We start from the raw sequence: 23,053 nt of genomic DNA, 5'->3' as shown, positions 1-23,053 counted from the left end.
CTCGCAAACGCGGGAGACAGCGGCAAAAAAAAAATAAAAAAAAAATATATATATAAAAGCCAATATTCCTGTTTCATAATAAGAGAAGTGGACCAAGGCAGTATGATACAGTGGTTAAATTGTGAGAACTTCTATTGACGTTTGTGTAAATAAATTATACATTTCCCTTTTCCATAGCCAGAGGTTGAACCATTATGTGACATTCATTTTTTCATTTCATTTCAAGCTAGAAGTTTCAGTTTTCTAAATTATTTCTTACATTTTTCATATGTATATATATGTATATGTGTGTGTGTGTGTGTGTATATGTGCGTATGTATGTGTATGTGTATATATATGAATATATATATATATATATATATATATATATATATATATATATATATATATATATATATATATATATATATATATTTTTTTTTTATTATTATACTTTGTCGCTGTCTCCCGCGTTTGCGAGGTAGCGCAAGGAAACAGACGAAAGAAATGGCCCAACCCCCCCCATACACATGTATATACATACGTCCACACACGCAAATATACATACCTACACAGCTTTCCATGGTTTACCCCAGACGCTTCACATGCCCTGCTTCAATCCACTGACAGCACGTCAACCCCGGTATACCACACCGCTCCAATTCACTCTATTCCTTGCCCTCCTTTCACCCTCCTGCATGCTCAGGCCCCGATCACACAAAATCTTTTTCACTCCATCTTTCCACCTCCAATTTGGTCTCCCTCTTCTCCTTGTTCCCTCCACCTCCGACACATATATCCTCTTGGTCAATCTTTCCTCACTCATTCTCTCCATGTGCCCAAACCACTTCAAAACACCCTCTTCTGCTCTCTCAACCACGCTCTTTTTATTTCCACACATCTCTCTTACCCTTACGTTACTCACTCGATCAAACCACCTCACTCCACACATTGCCCTCAAACATCTCATTTCCAGCACATCCATCCTCCTGCGCACAACTCTATCCATAGCCCACGCCTCGCAACCATACAACATTGTTGGAACCACTATTCCTTCAAACATACCCATTTTTGCTTTCCGAGATAATGTTCTCGACTTCCACACATTCTTCAAGGCCCCCAGGATTTTCGCCCCCTCCCCCACCCTATGATCCACTTCCGCTTCCATGGTTCCATCCGCTGCAAGATCCACTCCCAGATATCTAAAACACTTCACTTCCTCCAGTTTTTCTCCATTTAAACTCACCTCCCAATTGACTTGACCCTCAACCCTACTGTACCTAATAACCTTGCTCTTATTCACATTTACTCTTAACTTTCTTCTTCCACACACTTTTCCAAACTCATTCACCAGCTTCTGCAGTTTCTCACATGAATCAGCCACCAGCGCTGTATCATCAGCGAACAACAACTGACTCACTTCCCAAGCTCTCTCATCCCCAACAGACTTCATACTTGCCCCTCTTTCCAAAACTCTTGCATTTACCTCCCTAACAACCCCATCCATAAACAAATTAAACAACCATGGAGACATCACACACCCCTGCCGCAAACCTACATTCACTGAGAACCAATCACTTTCCTCTCTTCCTACACGTACACATGCCTTACATCCTCGATAAAAACTTTTCACTGCTTCTAACAACTTTCCTCCCACACCATATATTCTTAATACCTTCCACAGAGCATCTCTATCAACTCTATCATATGCCTTCTCCAGATCCATAAATGCTACATACAAATCCATTTGCTTTTCTAAGTATTTCTCACATACATTCTTCAAAGCAAACACCTGATCCACACATCCTCTACCACTTCTGAAACCACACTGCTCTTCCCCAATCTGATGCTCTGTACATGCCTTCACCCTCTCAATCAATACCCTCCCATATAATTTACCAGGAATACTCAACAAACTTATACCTCTGTAATTTGAGCACTCACTCTTATCCCCTTTGCCTTTGTACAATGGCACTATGCACGCATTCCGCCAATCCTCAGGCACCTCACCATGAGTCATACATACATTAAATAACCTTACCAACCAGTCAACAATACAGTCACCCCCTTTTTTAATAAATTCCACTGCAATACCATCCAAACCCGCTGCCTTGCCGGCTTTCATCTTCCGCAAAGCTTTCACTACCTCTTCTCTGTTTACCAAATCATTTTCCCTAACCCTCTCACTTTGCACACCACCTCGACCAAAACACCCTATATCTGCCACTCTATCATCAAACACATTCAACAAACCTTCAAAATACTCACTCCATCTCCTTCTCACATCACCACTACTTGTTATCACCTCCCCACTTGCGCCCTTCACCGAAGTACCCATTTGCTCCCTTGTCTTACGCACTTTATTTACCTCCTTCCAGAACATCTTTTTATTCTCCCTAAAATTTAATGATACTCTCTCACCCCAACTCTCATTTGCCCTTTTTTTCACCTCTTGCACCTTTCTCTTGACCTCCTGTCTCTTTCTTTTATACATCTCCCACTCAATTGCATTTTTTCCCTGCAAAAATCGTCCAAATGCCTCTCTCTTCTCTTTCACTAATACTCTTACTTCTTCATCCCACCACTCACTACCCTTTCTAATCAACCCACCTCCCACTCTTCTCATGCCACAAGCATCTTTTGCGCAATCCATCACTGATTCCCTAAATACATCCCATTCCTCCCCCACTCCCCTTACTTCCATTGTTCTCACCTTTTTCCATTCTGTACTCAGTCTCTCTTGGTACTTCCTCACACAGGTCTCCTTCTCAAGCTCACTTACTCTCACCACCCTCTTCACCCCAACATTCACTCTTCTTTTCTGAAAACCCATACAAATCTTCACCTTAGCCTCCACAAGATAATGATCAGACATCCCTCCAGTTGCACCTCTCAGCACATTAACATCCAAAAGTCTCTCTTTCGCACGTCTGTCAATTAACACGTAATCCAATAACGCTCTCTGGCCATCTCTCCTACTTACATAAGTATACTTATGTATATCTCGCTTTTTAAACCAGGTATTCCCAATCATCAGTCCTTTTTCAGCACATAAATCTACAAGCTCTTCACCATTTCCATTTACAACACTGAACACCCCATGTATACCAATTATTCCCTCAACTGCCACATTACTCACCTTTGCATTCAAATCACCCATCACTATGACCCAGTCTCGTGCATCAAAACCACTAACACACTCATTCAGCTGCTCCCAAAACACTTGCCTCTCTTGATCTTTCTTCTCATGCCCAGGTGCATATGCACCAATAATTACCCACCTCTCTCCATCAACTTTCAGTTTTACCCATATTAATCGAGAATTTACTTTCTTACACTCTATCACATACTCCCACAACTCCTGTTTCAGGAGTATTGCTACTCCTTCCCTTGCTCTTGTCCTCTCACTAACCCCTGACTTTACTCCCCAAACATTCCCAAACCACTCTTCCCCTTTACCCTTGAGCTTCGTTTCACTCAGAGCCAAAGCATCCAGGTTCCTTTCCTCAAACATACTACCTATCTCTCCTTTTTTCACATCTTGGTTACATCCACACACATTTAGGCACCCCACTCTGAGCCTTCGAGGAGGATGAGCACTCCCCGCGTGACTCCTTCTTCTGTTTCCCATTTTAGAAAGTTAATACAAGGAGGGGAGGATTTCTGGCGCCCCCGCTCCCATCCCCTCTAGTCGCTTTCTACGACACGCGAGGAATACGTGGGAAGTATTCTTTCACCCCTATCCCCAGGGATAATATACATATATATATATACATATACACACACACACACATACACATACATACGCACATATACACACACACACACACACATACATATATATTCATATGAGAAATGTAAGAAACAATTTAGAAAACTGAAACTTCTAGCTTGAAATGAATGAAAAAAAAGAATGTCACATAATGGTTCAACCTCTGGCTATGGAAAAAAGGAAATGTATAATTTATTTACACAAACGTCAATAGCAGTTCTCATCAATTTAACCACTGTATCAATAAGCTTCAATGTCTAAGCTACATTTTTCTCCAATTTCACTATTTTCCTTCACATTTTCAATTGTGTCTGAAGGTTCTACTTCAAGAGTGATTGTTTTTCCAGTAAGGGTCTTCACATCTTGGTTACATCCACACACATTTAGGCACCCCACTATATATATATATATATATATATATATATATATATATATATATATATATATATTTATATATATAGTTTTCGAAAGAGGGGCAAGTATGAAGTCTGTTGGGGATGAGAGAGCTTGGGAAGTGAGTCAGTTGTTGTTCGCTGATGATACAGCGCTGGTGGCTGATTCATGTGAGAAACTGCAGAAGCTGGTGACTGAGTTTGGAAAAGTGTGTGGAAGAAGAAAGTTAAGAGTAAATGTGAATAAGAGCAAGGTTATTAGCTACAGTAGGGTTGAGGGTCAAGTCAATTGGGAGGTGAGTTTGAATGGAGAAAAACTGGAGGAAGTGAAGTGTTTTAGATATCTGGGAGTGGATCTGGCAGCGGATGGAACCATGGAAGCGGAAGTGGATCATAGGGTGGGGGGAGGGGGCGAAAATCCTGGGGGCCTTGAAGAATGTGTGGAAGTCGAGAACATTATCTCGGAAAGCAAAAATGGGTATGTTTGAAGGAATAGTGGTTCCAACAATGTTGTATGGTTGCGAGGCATGGGCTATGGATAGAGTTGTGCGCAGGAGGATGGATGTGCTGGAAATGAGATGTTTGAGGACAATGTGTGGTGTGAGGTGGTTTGATCGAGTGAGTAACGTAAGGGTAAGAGAGATGTGTGGAAATAAAAAGAGCGTGGTTGAGAGAGCAGAAGAGGGTGTTTTGAAGTGGTTTGGGCACATGGAGAGGATGAGTGAGGAAAGATTGACCAAGAGGATATATGTGTCGGAGGTAGAGGGAACAAGGAGAAGAGGGAGACCAAATTGGAGGTGGAAAGATGGAGTGAAAAAGATTTTGTGTGATCGGGGCCTGAACATGCAGGAGGGTGAAAGGAGGGCAAGGAATAGAGTGAATTGGAGCGATGTGGTATACAGGGGTTGACGTGCTGTCAGTGGATTGAAGCAAGGCATGTGAAGCGTCTGGGGTAAACCATGGAAAGCTGTGTAGGTATGTATATTTGTGTGTGTGGACGTATGTATATACATGTGTATGGGGGGGGGTTGCGCCATTTCTTTCGTCTGTTTCCTTGCGCTACCTCGCAAACGCGGGAGACAGCGACAAAGTATAATAAAAAAAAAAAAAAAATATATATATATATATATATATATATATATATATATGGTAAATTATATGGGAGGGTATTGATTGAGAGGGTGAAGGCATGTACAGAGCATCAGATTGGGGAAGAGCAGTGTGGTTTCAGAAGTGGTAGAGGATGTGTGGATCAGGTGTTTGCTTTGAAGAATGTATGTGAGAAATACTTAGAAAAGCAAATGGATTTGTATGTAGCATTTATGGATCTGGAGAAGGCATATGATAGAGTTGATAGAGATGCTCTGTGGAAGGTATTAAGAATATATGGTGTGGGAGGAAAGTTGTTAGAAGCAGTGAAAAGTTTTTATCGAGGATGTAAGGCACGTGTACGTGTAGGAAGAGAGGAAAGTGATTGGTTCTCAGTGAATGTAGGTTTGCGGCAGGGGTGTGTGATGTCTCCATGGTTGTTTAATTTGTTTATGGATGGGGTTGTTAGGGAGGTAAATGCAAGAGTTTTGGAAAGAGGGGCAAGTATGAAGTCTGTTGGGGATGAGAGAGCTTGGGAAGTGAGTCAGTTGTTGTTCGCTGATGATACAGCGCTGGTGGCTGATTCATGTGAGAAACTGCAGAAGCTGGTGAATGAGTTTGGAAAAGTGTGTGGAAGAAGAAAGTTAAGAGTAAATGTGAATAAGAGCAAGGTTATTAGGTACAGTAGGGTTGAGGGTCAAGTCAATTGGGAGGTGAGTTTGAATGGAGAAAAACTGGAGGAAGTGAAGTGTTTTAGATATCTGGGAGTGGATCTTGCAGCGGATGGAACCATGGAAGCGGAAGTGGATCATAGGGTGGGGGAGGGGGCGAAAATCCTGGGGGCCTTGAAGAATGTGTGGAAGTCGAGAACATTATCTCGGAAAGCAAAAATGGGTATGTTTGAAGGAATAGTGGTTCCAACAATGTTGTATGGTTGCGAGGCGTGGGCTATGGATAGAGTTGTGCGCAGGAGGATGGATGTGCTGGAAATGAGATGTTTGAGGACAATGTGTGGTGTGAGGTGGTTTGATCGAGTGAGTTACGTAAGGGTAAGAGAGATGTGTGGAAATAAAAAGAGCGTGGTTGAGAGAGCAGAAGAGGGTGTTTTGAAGTGGTTTGGGCACATGGAGAGAATGAGTGAGGAAAGATTGACCAAGAGGATATATGTGTCAGAGGTGGAGGGAACAAGGAGAAGAGGGAGACCAAATTGGAGGTGGAAAGATGGAGTGAAAAAGATTTTGTGTGATCGGGGCCTGAGCATGCAGGAGGGTGAAAGGAGGGCAAGGAACAGAGTGAATTGGAGTGATGTGGTATACCGGGGTTGACGTGCTGTCAGTGGATTGAAGCAGGGCATGTGAAGCGTCTGGGGTAAACCATGGAAAGCTGTGTGGGTATGTATATTTGCGTGTGTAGACGTATGTATATACATGTGTATGGGGGGGGGGGTTGGGCCATTTCTTTCGTCTGTTTCCTTGCGCTACCTCGCAAACGCGGGAGACAGCGACAAAGTATAATAAATATAAAATATATATATATATTATCCCTGGGGATAGGGGTGAAAGAATACTTCCCACGCATTCCTCGCGTGTCGTAGAAGGCGACTAGAGGGGATGGGAGCGGGGGGCCAGAAATCCTCCCCTCCTTGTATTTTTTAACTTTCAAAAATGGAAAACAGAGGAAGGAGTCACGCGGGGAGTGCTCATCCTCCTCGAAGGCTCAGACTGGGGTGTGTAAATGTGTGTGGATGTAGTATGTTTGAGGAAAGGAACTTGGATGCTTTGGCTCTGAGTGAAACGAAGCTCAAGGGTAAAGGGGAAGAGTGGTTTGGGAATGTCTTGGGAGTAAAGTCAGGGGTTAGTGAGAGGACAAGAGCAAGGGAAGGAGTAGCAGTACTCCTGAAACAGGAGTTGTGGCGGTATGTGATAGAATGTACGAAAGTAAATTCTCGATTAATATGGGTAAAACTGAAAGTTGATAGAGGGAGATGGGTGATTATTAGTGCATATGCACCTGGGCATGAGAAGAAAGATCATGAGAGGCAAGTGTTTTGGGAGCAGCTGAATGAGTGTGTTAGTGGTTTTGATGCACGAGACCGGGTTATAGTGATGGGTGATTTGAATGCAAAGGTGAGTAATGTGGCAGTTGAGGGAATAATTGGTATACATGGGGTGTTCAGTGTTGTAAATGGAAATGGTGAAGAGCTTGTAGATTTATGTGCTGAAAAAGGACTGGTGACTGGGAATAGCTGGTTTAAAAAGAGAGATATATATAAGTATACGTATGTAAGTAGGAGAGATGGCCAGAGAGCATTATTGGATTACGTGTTAATTGACAGGCACGCGAAAGAGAGACTTTTGGATGTTAATGTGCTGAGAGGTGCAACTGGAGGGATGTCTGATCATTATCTTGTGGAGGCTAAGGTGAAGATTTGTATGGGTTTTCAGAAAAGAAGAGTGAATGTTGGGGTGAAGAGGGTGGTGAGAGTAAGTGAGCTTGGGAAGGAGACTTGTGTGAGGAAGTACCAGGAGAGACTGAGTACAAAATGGAAAAAGGTGAGAACAATGGAAGTAAGGGGAGTGGGGGAGGAATAGGATGTATTTAGGGAATCAGTGATGGATTGCGCAAAAGATGCTTGTGGCATGGGAAGAGTGGAAGGTGGCTTGATTAGAAAGGGTAGTGAGTGGTGGGATGAAGAAGTAAGATTATTAGTGAAAGAAAAGAGAGAGGCATTTGGACGATTTTTGCAGGGAAAAAATGCAATTGAGTGGGAGATGTATAAAAGAAAGAGACGGGAGGTCAAGAGAAAGGTGCAAGAGGTGAAAAAGAGGGCAAATGAGAGTTGGGGTGAGAGAGTATCATTAAATTTTAGGGAGACTAAAAAGATGTTCTGGAAGGAGGTAAATAAAGTGCGTAAGACAAGGGAGCAAATGGGAACTTCAGTGAAGGGCGCAAATGGGGGGGTGATAACAAGTAGTGGTGATGTGAGAAGGAGATGGACTGAGTATTTTGAAGGTTTGTTGAATGTGTTTGATGATAGAGTGGCAGATATAGGGTGTTTTCGTCGAGGTGGTGTGCAAAGTGAGAGGGTTCAGGAAAATGATTTGGTAAAGAGAGAAGAGGTAGTAAAAGCTTTGCGGAAGATGAAAGCCGGCAAGGCAGCAGGTTTGGATGGTATTACAGTGGAATTTATTAAAAAAGGGGGTGACTGTATTATTGACTGGTTGGTAAGGTTATTTAATGTATGTATGACTCATGGTGAGGTGCCTGAGGATTGGCGGAATGCATGCATAGTGCCATTGTACAAAGGCAAAGGGGATAACAGTGAGTGCTCAAATTACAGAGGTATAAGTTTGTTGAGTATTCCTGGTAAATTATATGGGAGGGTATTGATTGAGAGGGTGAAGGCATGTACAGAGCATCAGACTGGGGAAGAGCAGTGTGGTTTCAGAAGTGGTAGAGGATGTGTGGATCAGGTGTTTGCTTTGAAGAATGTATGTGAGAAATACTTGGAAAAGCAAATGGATTTATGGATCTGGAGAAGGCATATGATAGAGTTGATAGAGATGCTCTGTGGAAGGTATTAAGAATATATGGTGTGGGAGGCAAGTTGTTGGAAGCAGTGAAAAGTTTTTATCGAGGATGTAAGGCATGTGTACGTGTAGGAAGAGAGGAAAGTGATTGGTTCTCAGTGAATGTAGGTTTGCGGCAGGGGTGTGTGATGTCTCCATGGTTGTTTAATTTGTTTACGGATGGGGTTGTTAGGGAGGTGAATGCAAGAGTTTTGGAAAGATGGGCAAGTATGAAGTCTGTTGTGGATGAGAGAGCTTGGGAAGTGAGTCAGTTGTTGTTCGCTGATGATACAGCGCTGGAGGCTGATTCATGTGATAAGCTGCAGAGGCTGGTGACTGAGTTTGGTAAAGTGTGTGAAAGAAGAAAGTTAAGAGTAAATGTGAATAAGAGCAAGGTTATTAGGTACAGTAGGGTTGAGGGTCAAGTCAATTGGGAGGTAAGTTTGAATGGAGAAAAACTGGAGGAAGTAAAGTGTTTTAGATATCTGGGAGTGGATTTGTCAGGGGATGGAACCATGGAAGTGGAAGTGAATCATAGGGTGGGGGAGGGGGCGAAAATTCTGGGAGCGTTGAAGGATGTGTGGAAGTCAAGAACATTATCTCGGAGAGCAAAAATGGGTATGTCTGAAGGAATAGTGGTTCCAACAATGTTATATGGTCGTGAGGCATGGGCTATAGATAGAGTTGTGCAGAGAAGGGTGGATGTGCTGGAAATGAGATGTTTGAGAACAATATGTGGTGTGATGTGGTTTGATCGAATAAGTAATAATAGGGTAAGAGAGATGTATGGTAATAAAAAGTGTGGTTGAGAGAGCAGAAGAGGGTGTTTTGAAATGGTTTGATCACCTAGAGAGAATGAGTGAGGAAAGATTGACAAAGAAGATATATGTGTCAGAGGTGGAGGGAACGAGAAGAAGTGGGAGACCAAATTGGAGGTGGAAAGATGGAGTGAAAAAGATTTTGAGTGATCAGGGCCTGAACATGCAGGAGGGTGAAAGGTGTGCAAGGAATAGAGTGAATTGGAATGATGTGGTATACCGGGGTCAACATGCTGTCAATGGATTCAACCAGGGCATGTGAAGTGTCTGGGGTAAACCATGGAAAGTTCTGTGGGGCCTGGATGTGGAAAGGGAGCTGTGGTTTCGGTGCATTATTACATGACAGCTAGAGACTGAATGTGAACGAATGTGGCCTTTGTTGTCTTTTCCTAGCGCTACCTCACACACATGAGGGGGGAGGGGTTTGTTATTTCATGTGTGGCAAGGTGGCGATGGGAATGAATAAAGGCAGACGGTATGAATTTATGTACATGTGTATATATGTATATGTCTGTGTGTGTATATATACGTATATGTTGAGATGTATAGGTATGTATATTTGCATGTGTGGACGTGTATGTATATGCATGTGTATGTGGGTGGGTTGGGCCATTCTTTTGTCTGTTTCCTTGCGCTACCTTGCTAATGCGGGAGACAGCGACAAAGCAAAATAAAAAATAATATATTCATTATCCCCAATAGCCCTTTCTGTTTTTGTTTGGCTACTTTACACACCTTTATTATATACATCTCAATTTTAATCATTAATCTGTCATTGCTGTAACACTGCTTGCTAAGTCTCATTTCTCAATGACTGTAATTTTTACTTCCTCACTAGAACATCTTGTTTCCCTGATTCCTAAACCTCTATGCCACTCCCACATAACTCCTCTTGGATACTCACAATGCATATGCAGAAACCTCAGTTTCCTGCCAACCACTGCTGCACAAACATAAATACTTAACATACCCATAAAACCATACAGACATTATCATTACTTGTTTATTTTTTCTTAGTAGTTCTCTTCAGTAGGTTTTAAGCTAACTCTAAAACTAATAATAATAGTCTCATGGGTGGGCATAGCTTATGTAGGAGCCTCGGTTTCCTGTCAAGTGCTGATATGTGAACATAAACATTTCACGTATACTTGCAAAATAATATGGGATTTATCATTATCTGTTTACTTTCATCTGCAAAGTTCTTGCCTTTTTGGCTTTTAGCTACTTCATGACCTAATTGTGATTTGAGTGGGTGGAGCTTAGGAAGGAGCCTCAGTTTCAGGCCAACCACTGCTGAACAAATGTATAGATTTCACTGACTCATTGTAACATCATATGGAAGTTATCATTAGCTCTGTATTTTTTTTCTGCACAGTTCCCTTCAGTAGGCTTTTAGATAACTCATGAACTAATAATCATTTGAATATTTACAAAAATAACAGACCAACCATGGGAGAGAGAAGGAAAGTGAGCCAGCATGGACAGAAATGTTGACCTTCCATTCGCTAATGCATCAATACAAATCTAAAATATAAATATTATTACAATAAGATTTTTATATATAGAAATTATTTGTCTCTTATGAATGAAAACTTGCTTATTCCTAATTTGGGAAAACATGTTATCTATTGGACTGGCTATTCCTGAGTATGCAAGTTACATTCACTTATAATGTGTCCGCTATTTCAGTTATATGATTTGGTGTAAAAAATCTATCAGAGCCCTATTTTTTTATGAATTTAGAGTTAAGCACTCGTAGCTTATGAGAAATATTAATTAACTGACGAACCAGTTCTAAGTAAGAGCAGTGTTGATAGAGCATGGACAAGCATTGGGTACTAAAGGCAGTGGTGGGCACCACAGATGCAGCACCCAACTACACTTCCCTTGATTGAAGACAGTAGCATCAAAGGACCCCTTTTACATGGCTCCTACAGCTTCAAGGCTGCAATATTATAAAAAGCTGCAGGGAAATGATGGATTTTGTTGGAGCAAGAATTTCTTTGATGAGATTCTTCTTTTGTCCACTGATGATAATACAACCTCACTGAAGGTGACTTTTCACTTCTGACACAACCATAATACCTGGATGGTATTCTTTGTATACATAGAATTATATCCATCAGTGACTAATGAAATACATGCATCATTATATGAATAATATAAATAAAAGAAAATACAGAGTAGTAACAATGAGCCATACTTTCCATTAAAGCCATTCCACAGTCTTATACTCTTGTCAAATGATGCTGATGCAATAATCCGGGTATCTGGTGAAAACTTGACATCATTTACAAGTTGCTGATGCCCAGTCATGCGTTCTGGGGAAAAAATAAGGTAGGGTTAACATGATTATACCCCTCTCTTTTTCATACATGCTCGCCCTTTCTCGCGTGAGCAAGGTATAAAGAACAGACGACACAGCCTTAAAAGGAAAATTTCCTTGCATGGCTCCTTGCTCTGTTCCTTTTTTTGGACAGTAATACAGGAAGGGAGGATTTCCAGCCATCTGCTTCTGCCCCTCTTAGCTGCCTTCTACAACATGCAGGGAATATTAGGGCAGTATTCTTTCTCCCATATACCCAGGTATATATATCCCTCAATATAATGTAAGCCTTCGAGGAGGATGAGCACTCCCCGCGTGACTCCTTCTTCTGTTTCCCATTTTAGAAAGTTAATACAAGGAGGGGAGGATTTCTGGCCCCCCGCTCCCGTCCCCTCTAGTCGCTTTCTACGACACGCGAGGAATACGTGGGAAGTATTCTTTCACCCCTATCCCCAGGGATAATATACATATATATATATACATACACACACACACACACATACACATACATACACACATATACACACACACACACACATACATATATATACATATGAAAAATGTAAGAAACAATTTAGAAAACTGAAACTTCTAGCTTGAGATGAATGAAAAAAATGAAGGCTCAGAGTGGGGTGCCTAAATGTGTGTGGATGTAACCAAGATGTGAAAAAAGGAGAGATAGGTAGTATGTTTGAGGAAAGGAACCTGGATGTTTTGGCTCTGAGTGAAACGAAGTTCAAGGGTAAAGGGGAAGAGTGGTTTGGGAATGTCTGGGGAGTAAAGTCAGTGGTTAGTGAGAGGACAAGAGCAAGGGAAGGAGTAGCAATACTCCTGAAACAGGAGTTGTGGGAGTATGTGATAGAGTGTAAGAAAGTAAATTCTCGATAAATATGGGTAAAACTGAAAGTTGATGGAGAGAGGTGGGTGATTATTGGTGCATATGCACCTGGGCATGAGAAGAAAGATCAAGAGAGGCAAGTGTTTTGGGAGCAGCTGAATGAGTGTGTTAGTGGTTTTGATGCACGAGACCGGGTTATAGTGATGGGTGATTTGAATGCAAAGGTGAGTAATGTGGCAGTTGAGGGAATAATTGGTATACATGGGGTGTTCAGTGTTGTAAATGGAAATGGTGAAGAGCTTGTAGATTTATGTGCTGAAAAAGGACTGATGATTGGGAATACCTGGTTTAAAAAGCGAGATATACATAAGTATACTTATGTAAGTAGGAGAGATGGCCAGAGAGCGTTATTGGATTACGTGTTAATTGACAGGCGTGCGAAAGAGAGACTTTTGGATGTTAATGTGCTGAGAGGTGCAACTGGAGGGATGTCTGATCATTATCTTGTGGAGGCTAAGGTGAAGATTTGTATGGGTTTTCAGAAAAGAAGAGTGAATGTTGGGGTGAAGAGGGTGGTGAGAGTAAGTGAGCTTGAGAAGGAGACCTGTGTGAGGAAGTACCAGGAGAGACTGAGTACAGAATGGAAAAAGGTGAGAACAATGGAAGCAAGGGGAGTGGGGGAGGAATGGGATGTATTTAGGGAATCAGTGATGGATTGCGCAAAAGATGCTTGTGGCATGAGAAGAGTGGGAGGTGGGTTGATTAGAAAGGGTAGTGAGTGGTGGGATGAAGAAGTAAGAGTATTAGTGAAAGAGAAGAGAGAGGCATTTGGACGATTTTTGCAGGGAAAAAATGCAATTGAGTGGGAGATGTATAAAAGAAAGAGACAGGAGGTCAAGAGAAAGGTGCAAGAGGTGAAAAAAAGGGCAAATGAGAGTTGGGGTGAGAGAGTATCATTAAATTTTAGGGAGAATAAAAAGATGTTCTGGAAGGAGGTAAATAAAGTGCGTAAGACAAGGGAGCAAATGGGAACTTCAGTGAAGGGCGCAAATGGGGAGGTGATAACAAGTAGTGGTGATGTGAGAAGGAGATGGAGTGAGTATTTTGAAGGTTTGTTGAATGTGTTTGATGATAGAGTGGCAGATATAGGGTGTTTTCGTCGAGGTGGTGTGCAAAGTGAGAGGGTTAGGGAAAATGATTTGGTAAACAGAGAAGAGGTAGTGAAAGCTTTGCGGAAGATGAAAGCCGGCAAGGCAGCAGGTTTGGATGGTATTACAGTGGAATTTATTAAAAAAGGGGGTGACTGTATTGTTGACTGGTTGGTAAGGTTATTTAATGTATGTATGACTCATGGTGAGGTGCCTGAGGATTGGCGGAATGCGAGCATAGTGCCATTGTACAAAGGCAAAGGGGATAAGAGTGAGTGCTCAAATTACAGAGGTATAAGTTTGTTGAGTATTCCTGGTAAATTATATGGGAGGGTATTGATTGAGAGGGTGAAGGCATGTACAGAGCATCAGATTGGGGAAGAGCAGTGTGGTTTCAGAAGTGGTAGAGGATGTGTGGATCAGGTGTTTGCTTTGAAGAATGTATGTGAGAAATACTTAGAAAAGCAAATGGATTTGTATGTAGCATTTATGGATCTGGAGAAGGCATATGATAGAGTTGATAGAGATGCTCTGTGGAAGGTATTAAGAATATATGGTGTGGGAGGAAAGTTGTTAGAAGCAGTGAAAAGTTTTTATCGAGGATGTAAGGCATGTGTACGTGTAGGAAGAGAGGAAAGTGATTGGTTCTCAGTGAATGTAGGTTTGCGGCAGGGGTGTGTGATGTCTCCATGGTTGTTTAATTTGTTTATGGATGGGGTTGTTAGGGAGGTAAATGCAAGAGTTTTGGAAAGAGGGGCAAGTATGAAGTCTGTTGGGGATGAGAGAGCTTGGGAAGTGAGTCAGTTGTTGTTCGCTGATGATACAGCACTGGTGGCTGATTCATGTGAGAAACTGCAGAAGCTGGTGACTGAGTTTGGTAAAGTGTGTGGAAGAAGAAAGTTAAGAGTAAATGTGAATAAGAGCAAGGCTATTAGGTACAGTAGGGTTGAGGGTCAAGTCAATTGGGAGGTGAGTTTGAATGGAGAAAAACTGGAGGAAGTGAAGTGTTTTAGATATCTGGGAGTAGATCTGGCAGCGGATGGAACCATGGAAGCGGAAGTGGATCATAGGGTGGGGGAGGGGGCGAAAATTCTGGGGGCCTTGAAGAATGTGTGGAAGTCGAGAACATTATCTCGGAAAGCAAAAATGGGTATGTTTGAAGGAATAGTGGTTCCAACAATGTTGTATGGTTGCGAGGCGTGGGCTATGGATAGAGTTGTGCGCAAGAGGATGGATGTGCTGGAAATGAGATGTTTGAGGACAATGTGTGGTGTGAGGTGGTTTGATCGAGTGAGTAACGTAAGGGTAAGAGAGATGTGTGGAAATAAAAAGAGCGTGGTTGAGAGAGCAGAAGAGGGTGTTTTGAAGTGGTTTGGGCACATGGAGAGAATGAGTGAGGAAAGATTGACCAAGAGGATATATGTGTCGGAGGTGGAGGGAACGAGGAGAAGAGGGAGACCAAATTGGAGGTGGAAAGATGGAGTGAAAAAGATTTTGTGTGATCGGGGCCTGAACATGCAGGAGGGTGAAAGGAGGGCAAAGGAATAGAGTGAATTGGAGCGATGTGGTATAACGGGGTTGACGTGCTGTCAGTGGATTGAATCAAGGCATGTGAAGCGTCTGGGGTAAACCATGGAAAGCTGTGTAGGTATGTATATTTGCGTGTGTGGACGTATGTATATACATGTGTATGGGGGGGGGGTTGGGCCATTTCTTTCGTCTGTTTCCTTGCGCTACCTCACAAACGCGGGAGACAGCGACAAAGTATAAAAAAAATATAATGTAAATTTTTCTCCAATTTGCATTAATTCTGAACAATGTTCAAGAGCTTTTGTTAAAAGAAAGGAATGATAGCCTTTGCAGTCATTAATAATACTGACTCCTGTTGCACACAAAACACCAGAAAATTCATCCAGGTGTTTAGACCACTTATTTACCAAGGAATTTAAAGGCATAGAAATTTGCAAAAACTACAAATATACTAAATGATTATACAACAAGTAAAAAGCAGTTAATCTACCAATAGGTTTGCGATCCTTAGCAGGTTCCCACAAGAAGAGTGTAAAATCATCTGAGCCAGATACTAGCCGCTCTACTCCACCTGCGGCTGCCAAGTGTTCTTTGTAATATTTTGCAGCACAGGCCTGTCTTTCTTCAGCTGTAAAATATAAACACATTTTCATTAATACTTTGTCTAAAGAACTCGTAAAAATCCCTCGTATATACATCAAAATGCTAAAAATATTAGCATGCATTCATGACATCTATTCATCTATTTCCAGTATTTCTCCTCCTGACCAGGAAGGTGTTACATTTTCAGTCTCCTTTGATGCATTCCTCCATATTCACATTCCTTACATATGCATAATCGCAAGCTCTATCCTTCCATCTCACTCTTGGCCTCCTCATTCCTCTTTCTGATCAGCTTGCTCATATGCACTCTCTTGTCATTCCTCCTAAATTATCATTTCCCTAGGTCTAAAGTATCTCGGGTAAAATTTATTATATCCATGTAGCTATGTACAAAACATGGGAACACAAAATTATTTTGTTTTTCAGCAATGCTAGCCCCTTCCCTATATCTGTATAATGTTATTGCATGAATAATCAGATAATTCACTGTGAATGATTTAAACCTGCACAGTATGGCAAATAAGCAAGCACTTTCAAGAAAGTGTGTGTGACTGGTGAGAGGTAAATGATTAATAAAGGTGTTGAAAGATTATCTGGGACTTGCCACTGAGATGTCTGTGACCCTGAGAGATGTGCTAGAATGAGGCTGGGATTACTACCTTTGCAGACCCAGCAATTATCTTGCTTGACCATCTTACAGTGGAAAGAAAAAGGTAGCTACACCTAATGAAAATGAAGACAACCATGACCACAACCTAAACTGCTAACAGTGATATAGACAATGATGGAAATCACAAGAAGAGGGGCACGGATACAGTGAGGGGGGAAATGAGAAGCCATTAAATAAATGAAAAAAAAAAAAAAGCAGATGTCCCAGATTACCTCAAGGTCCCTGGAGATATAACTAAAAGTACATCTACCCTAAACCTTTCTTCAAACAGTGTCTTAGACACCATCCAAAGATGTGTTAATACTATCAAAAAGAGTCCACTTTAATCCTGGATCAGGTATGTACCAAGGACAAGGAGGAGCTGGATCAGCTTAGACCCCTATAAGCCACAATAAAAACAGTGGCAGTAATATCAAAGACATCGGCAAAAAATGACTAATCATCGTACAGTCTGACTGCCAGGCAGTGACACTGACATTTTGCCCAATGAATCATTCAGGAATGCCCATGGATCAGCATAAGCTTCCACAGAGCAATATCTTTTAAAATCATTACCCACCATATAATCAAAAGCTAAGGGAGTTCCAGAGGCCACTGAAGACAGGGTATTACATGAAATCAGGGAGGTGGATTTAATCAACAACACGCTGGCCAAAATGCAACTTGCATGGGGGCCTAGATCAACCACAATGTTGGTCTGGTATGTGGTTGATGAAATTCATCCTAAGTTAAAGCAGAGTCATAACAAGGAACATTGGGAAAGAATGCCTCAATATGAACATTAACTATTATGATATTAGCTGTAGGAATCTGTCTGAAAGTTGATATTGTGCCTTATCTATCCACAAAGCTCCACCTAAGAACTGTAAAGGAGACAAAATGTCTGCTGGCATTTGTCAGAATTGCATTTAAACATGGATAAGGAAATATTCAGCAAACTATTCACAGCATGTATGAGACCACAATTGCAACAAGATTTTCAAATTTGATCATAACACATCAAGAGGTTTGTTGAATGTGTTTGATGATAGAGTGGCAGATATAGGGTGTATTGGTTGAGATGGTGTGCAAAGTGAGAGGGTCAGGGACAATGGTTTGGTAGACAGAGAAGAGGAAGTGAAAGCTATGCGGAAGAAGGAAGCCAGCAAGTTGGCGGGTTTGGATCGTATTGTAGTGAAATTTATTAAAAAAGGGGGTGACTGTGTTGTTGACTGGTTGGTAAGGATATTCAATGTATGTATGGTTCATGGAGAAGTGTCTGAGGATTGGCAGAATGCATGCATAGTGCCATTGTACAAAGGCAAAGGGGATAAAGGTGAGTGTTCAAATTACAGAGGTATAAGTTTGTTGAGTATTCCCTGCGTGTCGTAGAAGGCGACTAAAAGGGGAGGGAGCGTGGGGCTGGAAATCCTCCCCTCTCATTTTTTTTTTTTTCAATTTTCCAAAAGAAGGAACAGAGAATTGGGCCAGGTGAGGGTAGTCCCTCAAAGGCCCAGTCATCTGTTCTTAACGCTACCTTGCTAATGCGGGAAATGGCGAATAGTTTGAAAGAAAGAAATTGATTGAGAGGATAAAGGCATGTATAGAGAATCAGACTGGGGAAGAGCAGTATGATTTCAGAAGTGGTAGAGGATGTGTGGATCTGGTGTTTGCTTTGAAGAATATATGTGAGAAATACTTAGAAAAACAAATGGATTTGTATGTAGCATTTATAGATCTGAAGAAAGCATATGATAAGAGTTGATCGAGATGCTTTGTGGAAGGTATTAAGAGTATATGGTGTGGGAAGTACGTTGCTAAAAGTAGTGAAAAGTTTTTTATCAAGGATGTAAGGCATGTGTATGAGTAGGAAGAGAGGAAAGTGGTTGGTTCCCAGTGAATGTCGGTTTGCTGCAGGGCTGTTTAATTTGTTTATGGATGGGGTTATTAGTGAAGTGAATGCAAAAGTTTTGGAAAGAGGGGCAAGTATGCAGTCTGTTGTGGATGAGAGAGCTTGGAAAGTGAGTCAGTTGTTGTTCGCTGATGATACAGCACTGGTGGCTGATTCGATTCAGGTGAGAAACTGCAGAAGCTGGTGACTGAGTTTGGTAAAGTGTGTGAAAGAAGAAAGCTGAGAGTAAATGTGAATAAGAGCAAGGTTATTAGGTACAGTAGGGTTGAGGTATAAGTCAATTGTGAGATAAGTTTGAATGGAGAAAAACTGGAGGAAGTGAAGTGTTTTAGATATCTGGGAGTGGATTTGGCAGCGGATGGAATCATGGAAGCGGAAGTGAATCATAGGGTGGGGGAGGGGGTGAAAGTTCTGGGAGCGTTGAAGAATGTGTGGAAGTCGAGAACGTTATCTTGGAAAGGCGAAAGCAAAAATGGGTATGTTTGAAGGAATATTGGTTCCAACAATGTTATATGGTTGTGAGGCATGGGCTACAGATAGAGTTGTGCAGAGGAGGGTGGATGTGCTGAAAATGAGATGTTTGAGGACACTATGTGGTGTCAGGTGGTTTGATTGAGTAAGTAATGAAAGGGGAAGAGAGATGTGTAGTAATAAAAAGAGTGTGGTTGAGAGAGCAGAGGAGGGTGTTTTGAAATGGTTTGGTCACATGGAGAGAATGAGTGAGGAAAGATTGACCAAGAGGATATATGTGTCAGAGGTGGAGGGAACGAGGAAAAGTGGGAGACCAAACTGGAGGTGGAAGGATGGAGTGAAAAAGATTTTGAGTGATCGGGGCCTGAACATGCAGGAGGGTGAAAGGCATGCAAGGAATAGAGTGAACTGGAACAATGTGGTGTACTGGGGTCAATGTGCTGTCAATGGATTGAACCAGGGCATGTGAAGTGTCTGGGGTAAACCATGGAAAGTTTTGTGGGGCCTGGATGTGGAAAGGGAGCTGTGGTTTCGATGCATTATACACGACAGCTAGAGACTGAGTGTGAACGAATGTGGCCTTTGTTGTCTTTTCCTAGCACTACCTTGCACACATGTGGGGGGAGGGGGCTGTTATTTCAAGTGTGGCGGGGTAGCAACGGGAATGAATAAGGGCAGACAGTATGAATTATGTACATGTGTATATATGTATATGTCTGAGTGTGTATATATATGTATACGCTGAGATGTATAGGTATGTGCATGTGTGGATGTGTATGTATGTATATACGCGTGTATGTGGGTGGGTTGGGCCATTATTTCGTCTGTTTCCTTGTGCTACCTCACTAATGTGGGAGACAGTGACAAAGTATAATAGAATAAATAAATAATATAAATATACATCAAGAGGCAGGGGAAAATAACAAAGAAGGTCCAGAGGAGGAAAATAAATATATAACAGGTGGAATATTGAAAATTAATGTCCATTTTTTTTTATGGATTTTAGAAACACGTATTGTACAATACTGTAAGGGCTGCACGTTGTGTTGAGTATATAGTATAACTCATGCTGATTCTAAATGTAATTTGTTTGCAACATATATAAATATATAACATGAATACTTGCAATATATGTAAATATATAACATTAATACTATCTACATACAACCTGGGTGTTGTCACTTGCAAGTAAGAGGGGCAGGAGTAAAAATACTGGAAACCCACCCTTGAAATATATCACTTTTATTCCACACAACTTACCAGGTATGCTTGACAAACTTATATCTCTGGAATTCTGGCATTCTCCTTTATCTCCCTTGCCTTTATACAATACCCTTACCTATCCCCAGGTACCTTACCATGATCCATACATACAATGAATATCACAACTAACCACACAATAACATAGTCATTCTCTTTCTAAAGAAACTGAAAAGCAATATCATCCAATCTAGCTGCCTTTCCACATTTTATCTCAAGCAGTGCTTTCAACACCTTTCTTTTTATCAAGCCACTTACCAAGACTCTCTCTCTTTGCATACCTCCCAACCTGAACACCTACACCTGCCAACCTATCATAAAACATATTGACCATGCCTTCAAAATACCCAATCTCTTCACCTCATGTCTGCCTGTTACCAATTCCTCATTTTCCCCTTATCATCAATGTTTCCATTTGTCCTCTTGTTTTTCTTCCACCACTAACCTCTTTCCAAAACATTATCTTATTCCCTCTCCATCTTCCTCTTTACCACCTCCTGCTTTCTTTTAACGTCTTCCAATTACTTGCACCCCTACACTGTAAGCAACATCCATACACCTCCTTTCATTTGCCCTCCCAGATAGTGAGCTGTCTTTCCACACATTCCTAAATGCTTCCAGAACCTATGTCATGTCATCCACCCTATGACTTGCTTCTGCTTCTGTTGTTCCATTTGCTGTCATGTCTACTCCCAGGTATCTAGAACACCTCACTTCCTTTAATTTTTCTCTGTTTGAACTCACACCCCAAATTATTTGTTTCAATACACTGTTGAACAAAAAAACCTTGCTTTTATTCACATCTGCTCTCAATTTTCTCCTTTTACACACACTCCCGAATTCAGACATGAACTTCTACAGTTTCTTGTTAGAATCTGCCACCATTGCCTTATCATAAACAACAAATGACATACTTCTCAGGCCCCTTGTATTTATCTCCCTCATTTCCCTCTCCATAAACAGATTAACACTTTAATGAACCAATGACAAAGCTCTCATCAAAGCACTTACAAAGGCAAACTGATGACAAAAGCATCATCAGAGCTTTCAAAAATGCACAAAAAATCCATTTCTTCATCTCTCATTCTTTATGATGATTTAAATGATGTTTGACAAGTTTCCATTCTCTTCATTAGCAATGTGATTAAAATTTTTGTGTTACAGGGATAGAGTTTTAGACTTGAGTTGCCTGTTGTCTTAACCTTGTGTGTAAGTGCCACTTGTTTACTCATATGTATGTATTAAAAAAAAAACACATACACCCTATCCTATGCTAGGTACCCATTCTACTGACCAGCCCCTAAGGGAGGATGATCAGCAGGGTGGACTGTGGACCAGCTTCCATGACCAGAATTCGAACCTATAGAAGTTTGATCCAGGCAGCCCATGCATGCATGATGGTCAGTAATGGTAACCATGTGTGTGTGTGTGTGTGTGTATGTTTGGGAGAGTTTTACACACGTGCTGTCTTGTTAACCTTATATATATGTAATGTGGTAACATGTCTTTACTCTTCTGTATGCATGCACACACACACATTCCCTATCCTATGCCAGGCAGCAATTTACTGAGCAGACCTGAGGGGAGGATGAACACCTGGGTTGGGTGTAGGCTATCTACCATGCTCAGGATCTGAAACTATGAGGTTCCAATCCTGGTCTGGCTTGTGCTGTCTCATGGTCAGTAATGTTAACAAGGAGGCCTGTGTGTGTGTGTGTGTGTGTTTATTGGCTTGGAGTCTTGTTAAAACTCATTACATTATATCCAATGTCCTCTAACGAGCATAACAAATACTTCATTAGCTGTCTTTCTTTCTTACTGTCTCTCTCTCTGTAGTCATTAAATGTATAGTGCATATAATATTTTATAAAATAATAATTCATAAACATATTATTATATTTGATTGGACTATCCACACATATATATATAAATGCCCATGCACACACACATACATATATATACATACACAGGCATATGCATATATACACATGTACACATTCATACTTACTTGTCTTCATCCATTCCTGGTGCTACCCCACCCCACAGGAAACAGCATTGCTACCTCCTGCTTCAGCGAGGTAGTGCTACGAAAACAGACAAAAGAGGCCACATTTGTTATCACTCAGTCTCTAGCTGTCATGTGCAATGCCCAAAACCTTAGCTCCCTATCCATACCCAGGCCCTACAGACACTTCCATGTTTTACCCCAGATGTTTCACATGCCCTGGTTCAATCCATTGACAACACGTCGACCCTGGTATAGCATATTGTTCCAATTCATTCTATTTCTTGCATATGTCTCACCCTCCTGTATGTTCAAGCCCCGATCACTCAAAATCTTTTCCACTCCATCCTTTCACCTCCAATTTGGTCTCCCTCTTCTCCTTCTTCCCTCCACCTCTGACACACATACCCTCTTTGTCAACCTTTCCTCACTCATTCTCTCCATATGTCCAAACCATTTCAACACACCCTCTTCTGCTCTCTCAACCACTCTTTTAATTTCCACACAATTCTCCTACCCTTTCATTACTTACTCAATGAAACCACCACACACCACATATTGTCCTCAAACATTTCATTTCCAACACATCCACCCTTCTCTGTAAAACCTGTACAGCCCATGCCTCATGATCATATATTATTGGAACTATTATTCCTTCAAACACACCCACTCCTGCCCTCTGCAACAACGTT

The 23,053-nt window shown here is 41.4% G+C and overlaps 2 protein-coding genes across 7 annotated transcripts in view; one reads left to right on the top strand and one right to left on the bottom strand.

Moving 5' to 3' along the window:
• Positions 1–23,053, bottom strand: part of Nle (notchless protein homolog 1) — an 82,821-nt gene that overhangs the window by 11,918 nt on the left and 47,850 nt on the right. For all 3 annotated transcript variants that reach the window (XM_071680972.1, XM_071680970.1, XM_071680971.1), the window contains 2 exons: positions 15,952–16,089; positions 11,823–11,940 (listed from right to left, as the gene is read on the bottom strand). In XM_071680972.1, the coding sequence (XP_071537073.1) occupies positions 11,823–11,940; positions 15,952–16,089 (256 nt within the window). The remainder of the gene's footprint in view (positions 1–11,822; positions 11,941–15,951; positions 16,090–23,053) is intronic.
• Positions 1–23,053, top strand: part of LOC139759058 (intraflagellar transport protein 27 homolog) — a 225,593-nt gene that overhangs the window by 156,275 nt on the left and 46,265 nt on the right. Inside the window, exon 8 of one of the 4 annotated variants that reach the window (XR_011714987.1) lies at positions 21,634–21,756. The exons of the other annotated variants lie outside the window; for them this stretch is intronic. The gene's annotated coding sequence lies outside the window, so the exon portion shown is untranslated. The remainder of the gene's footprint in view (positions 1–21,633; positions 21,757–23,053) is intronic. 4 annotated transcript variants of the gene reach the window in all.

The sequence above is a fragment of the Panulirus ornatus genome, chromosome 32 (assembly GCF_036320965.1).
Source record: "Panulirus ornatus isolate Po-2019 chromosome 32, ASM3632096v1, whole genome shotgun sequence".
Taxonomy (NCBI): Eukaryota; Metazoa; Arthropoda; class Malacostraca; order Decapoda; family Palinuridae; genus Panulirus; species Panulirus ornatus.
This window is presented reverse-complemented; position numbering and strand designations above follow the sequence as displayed.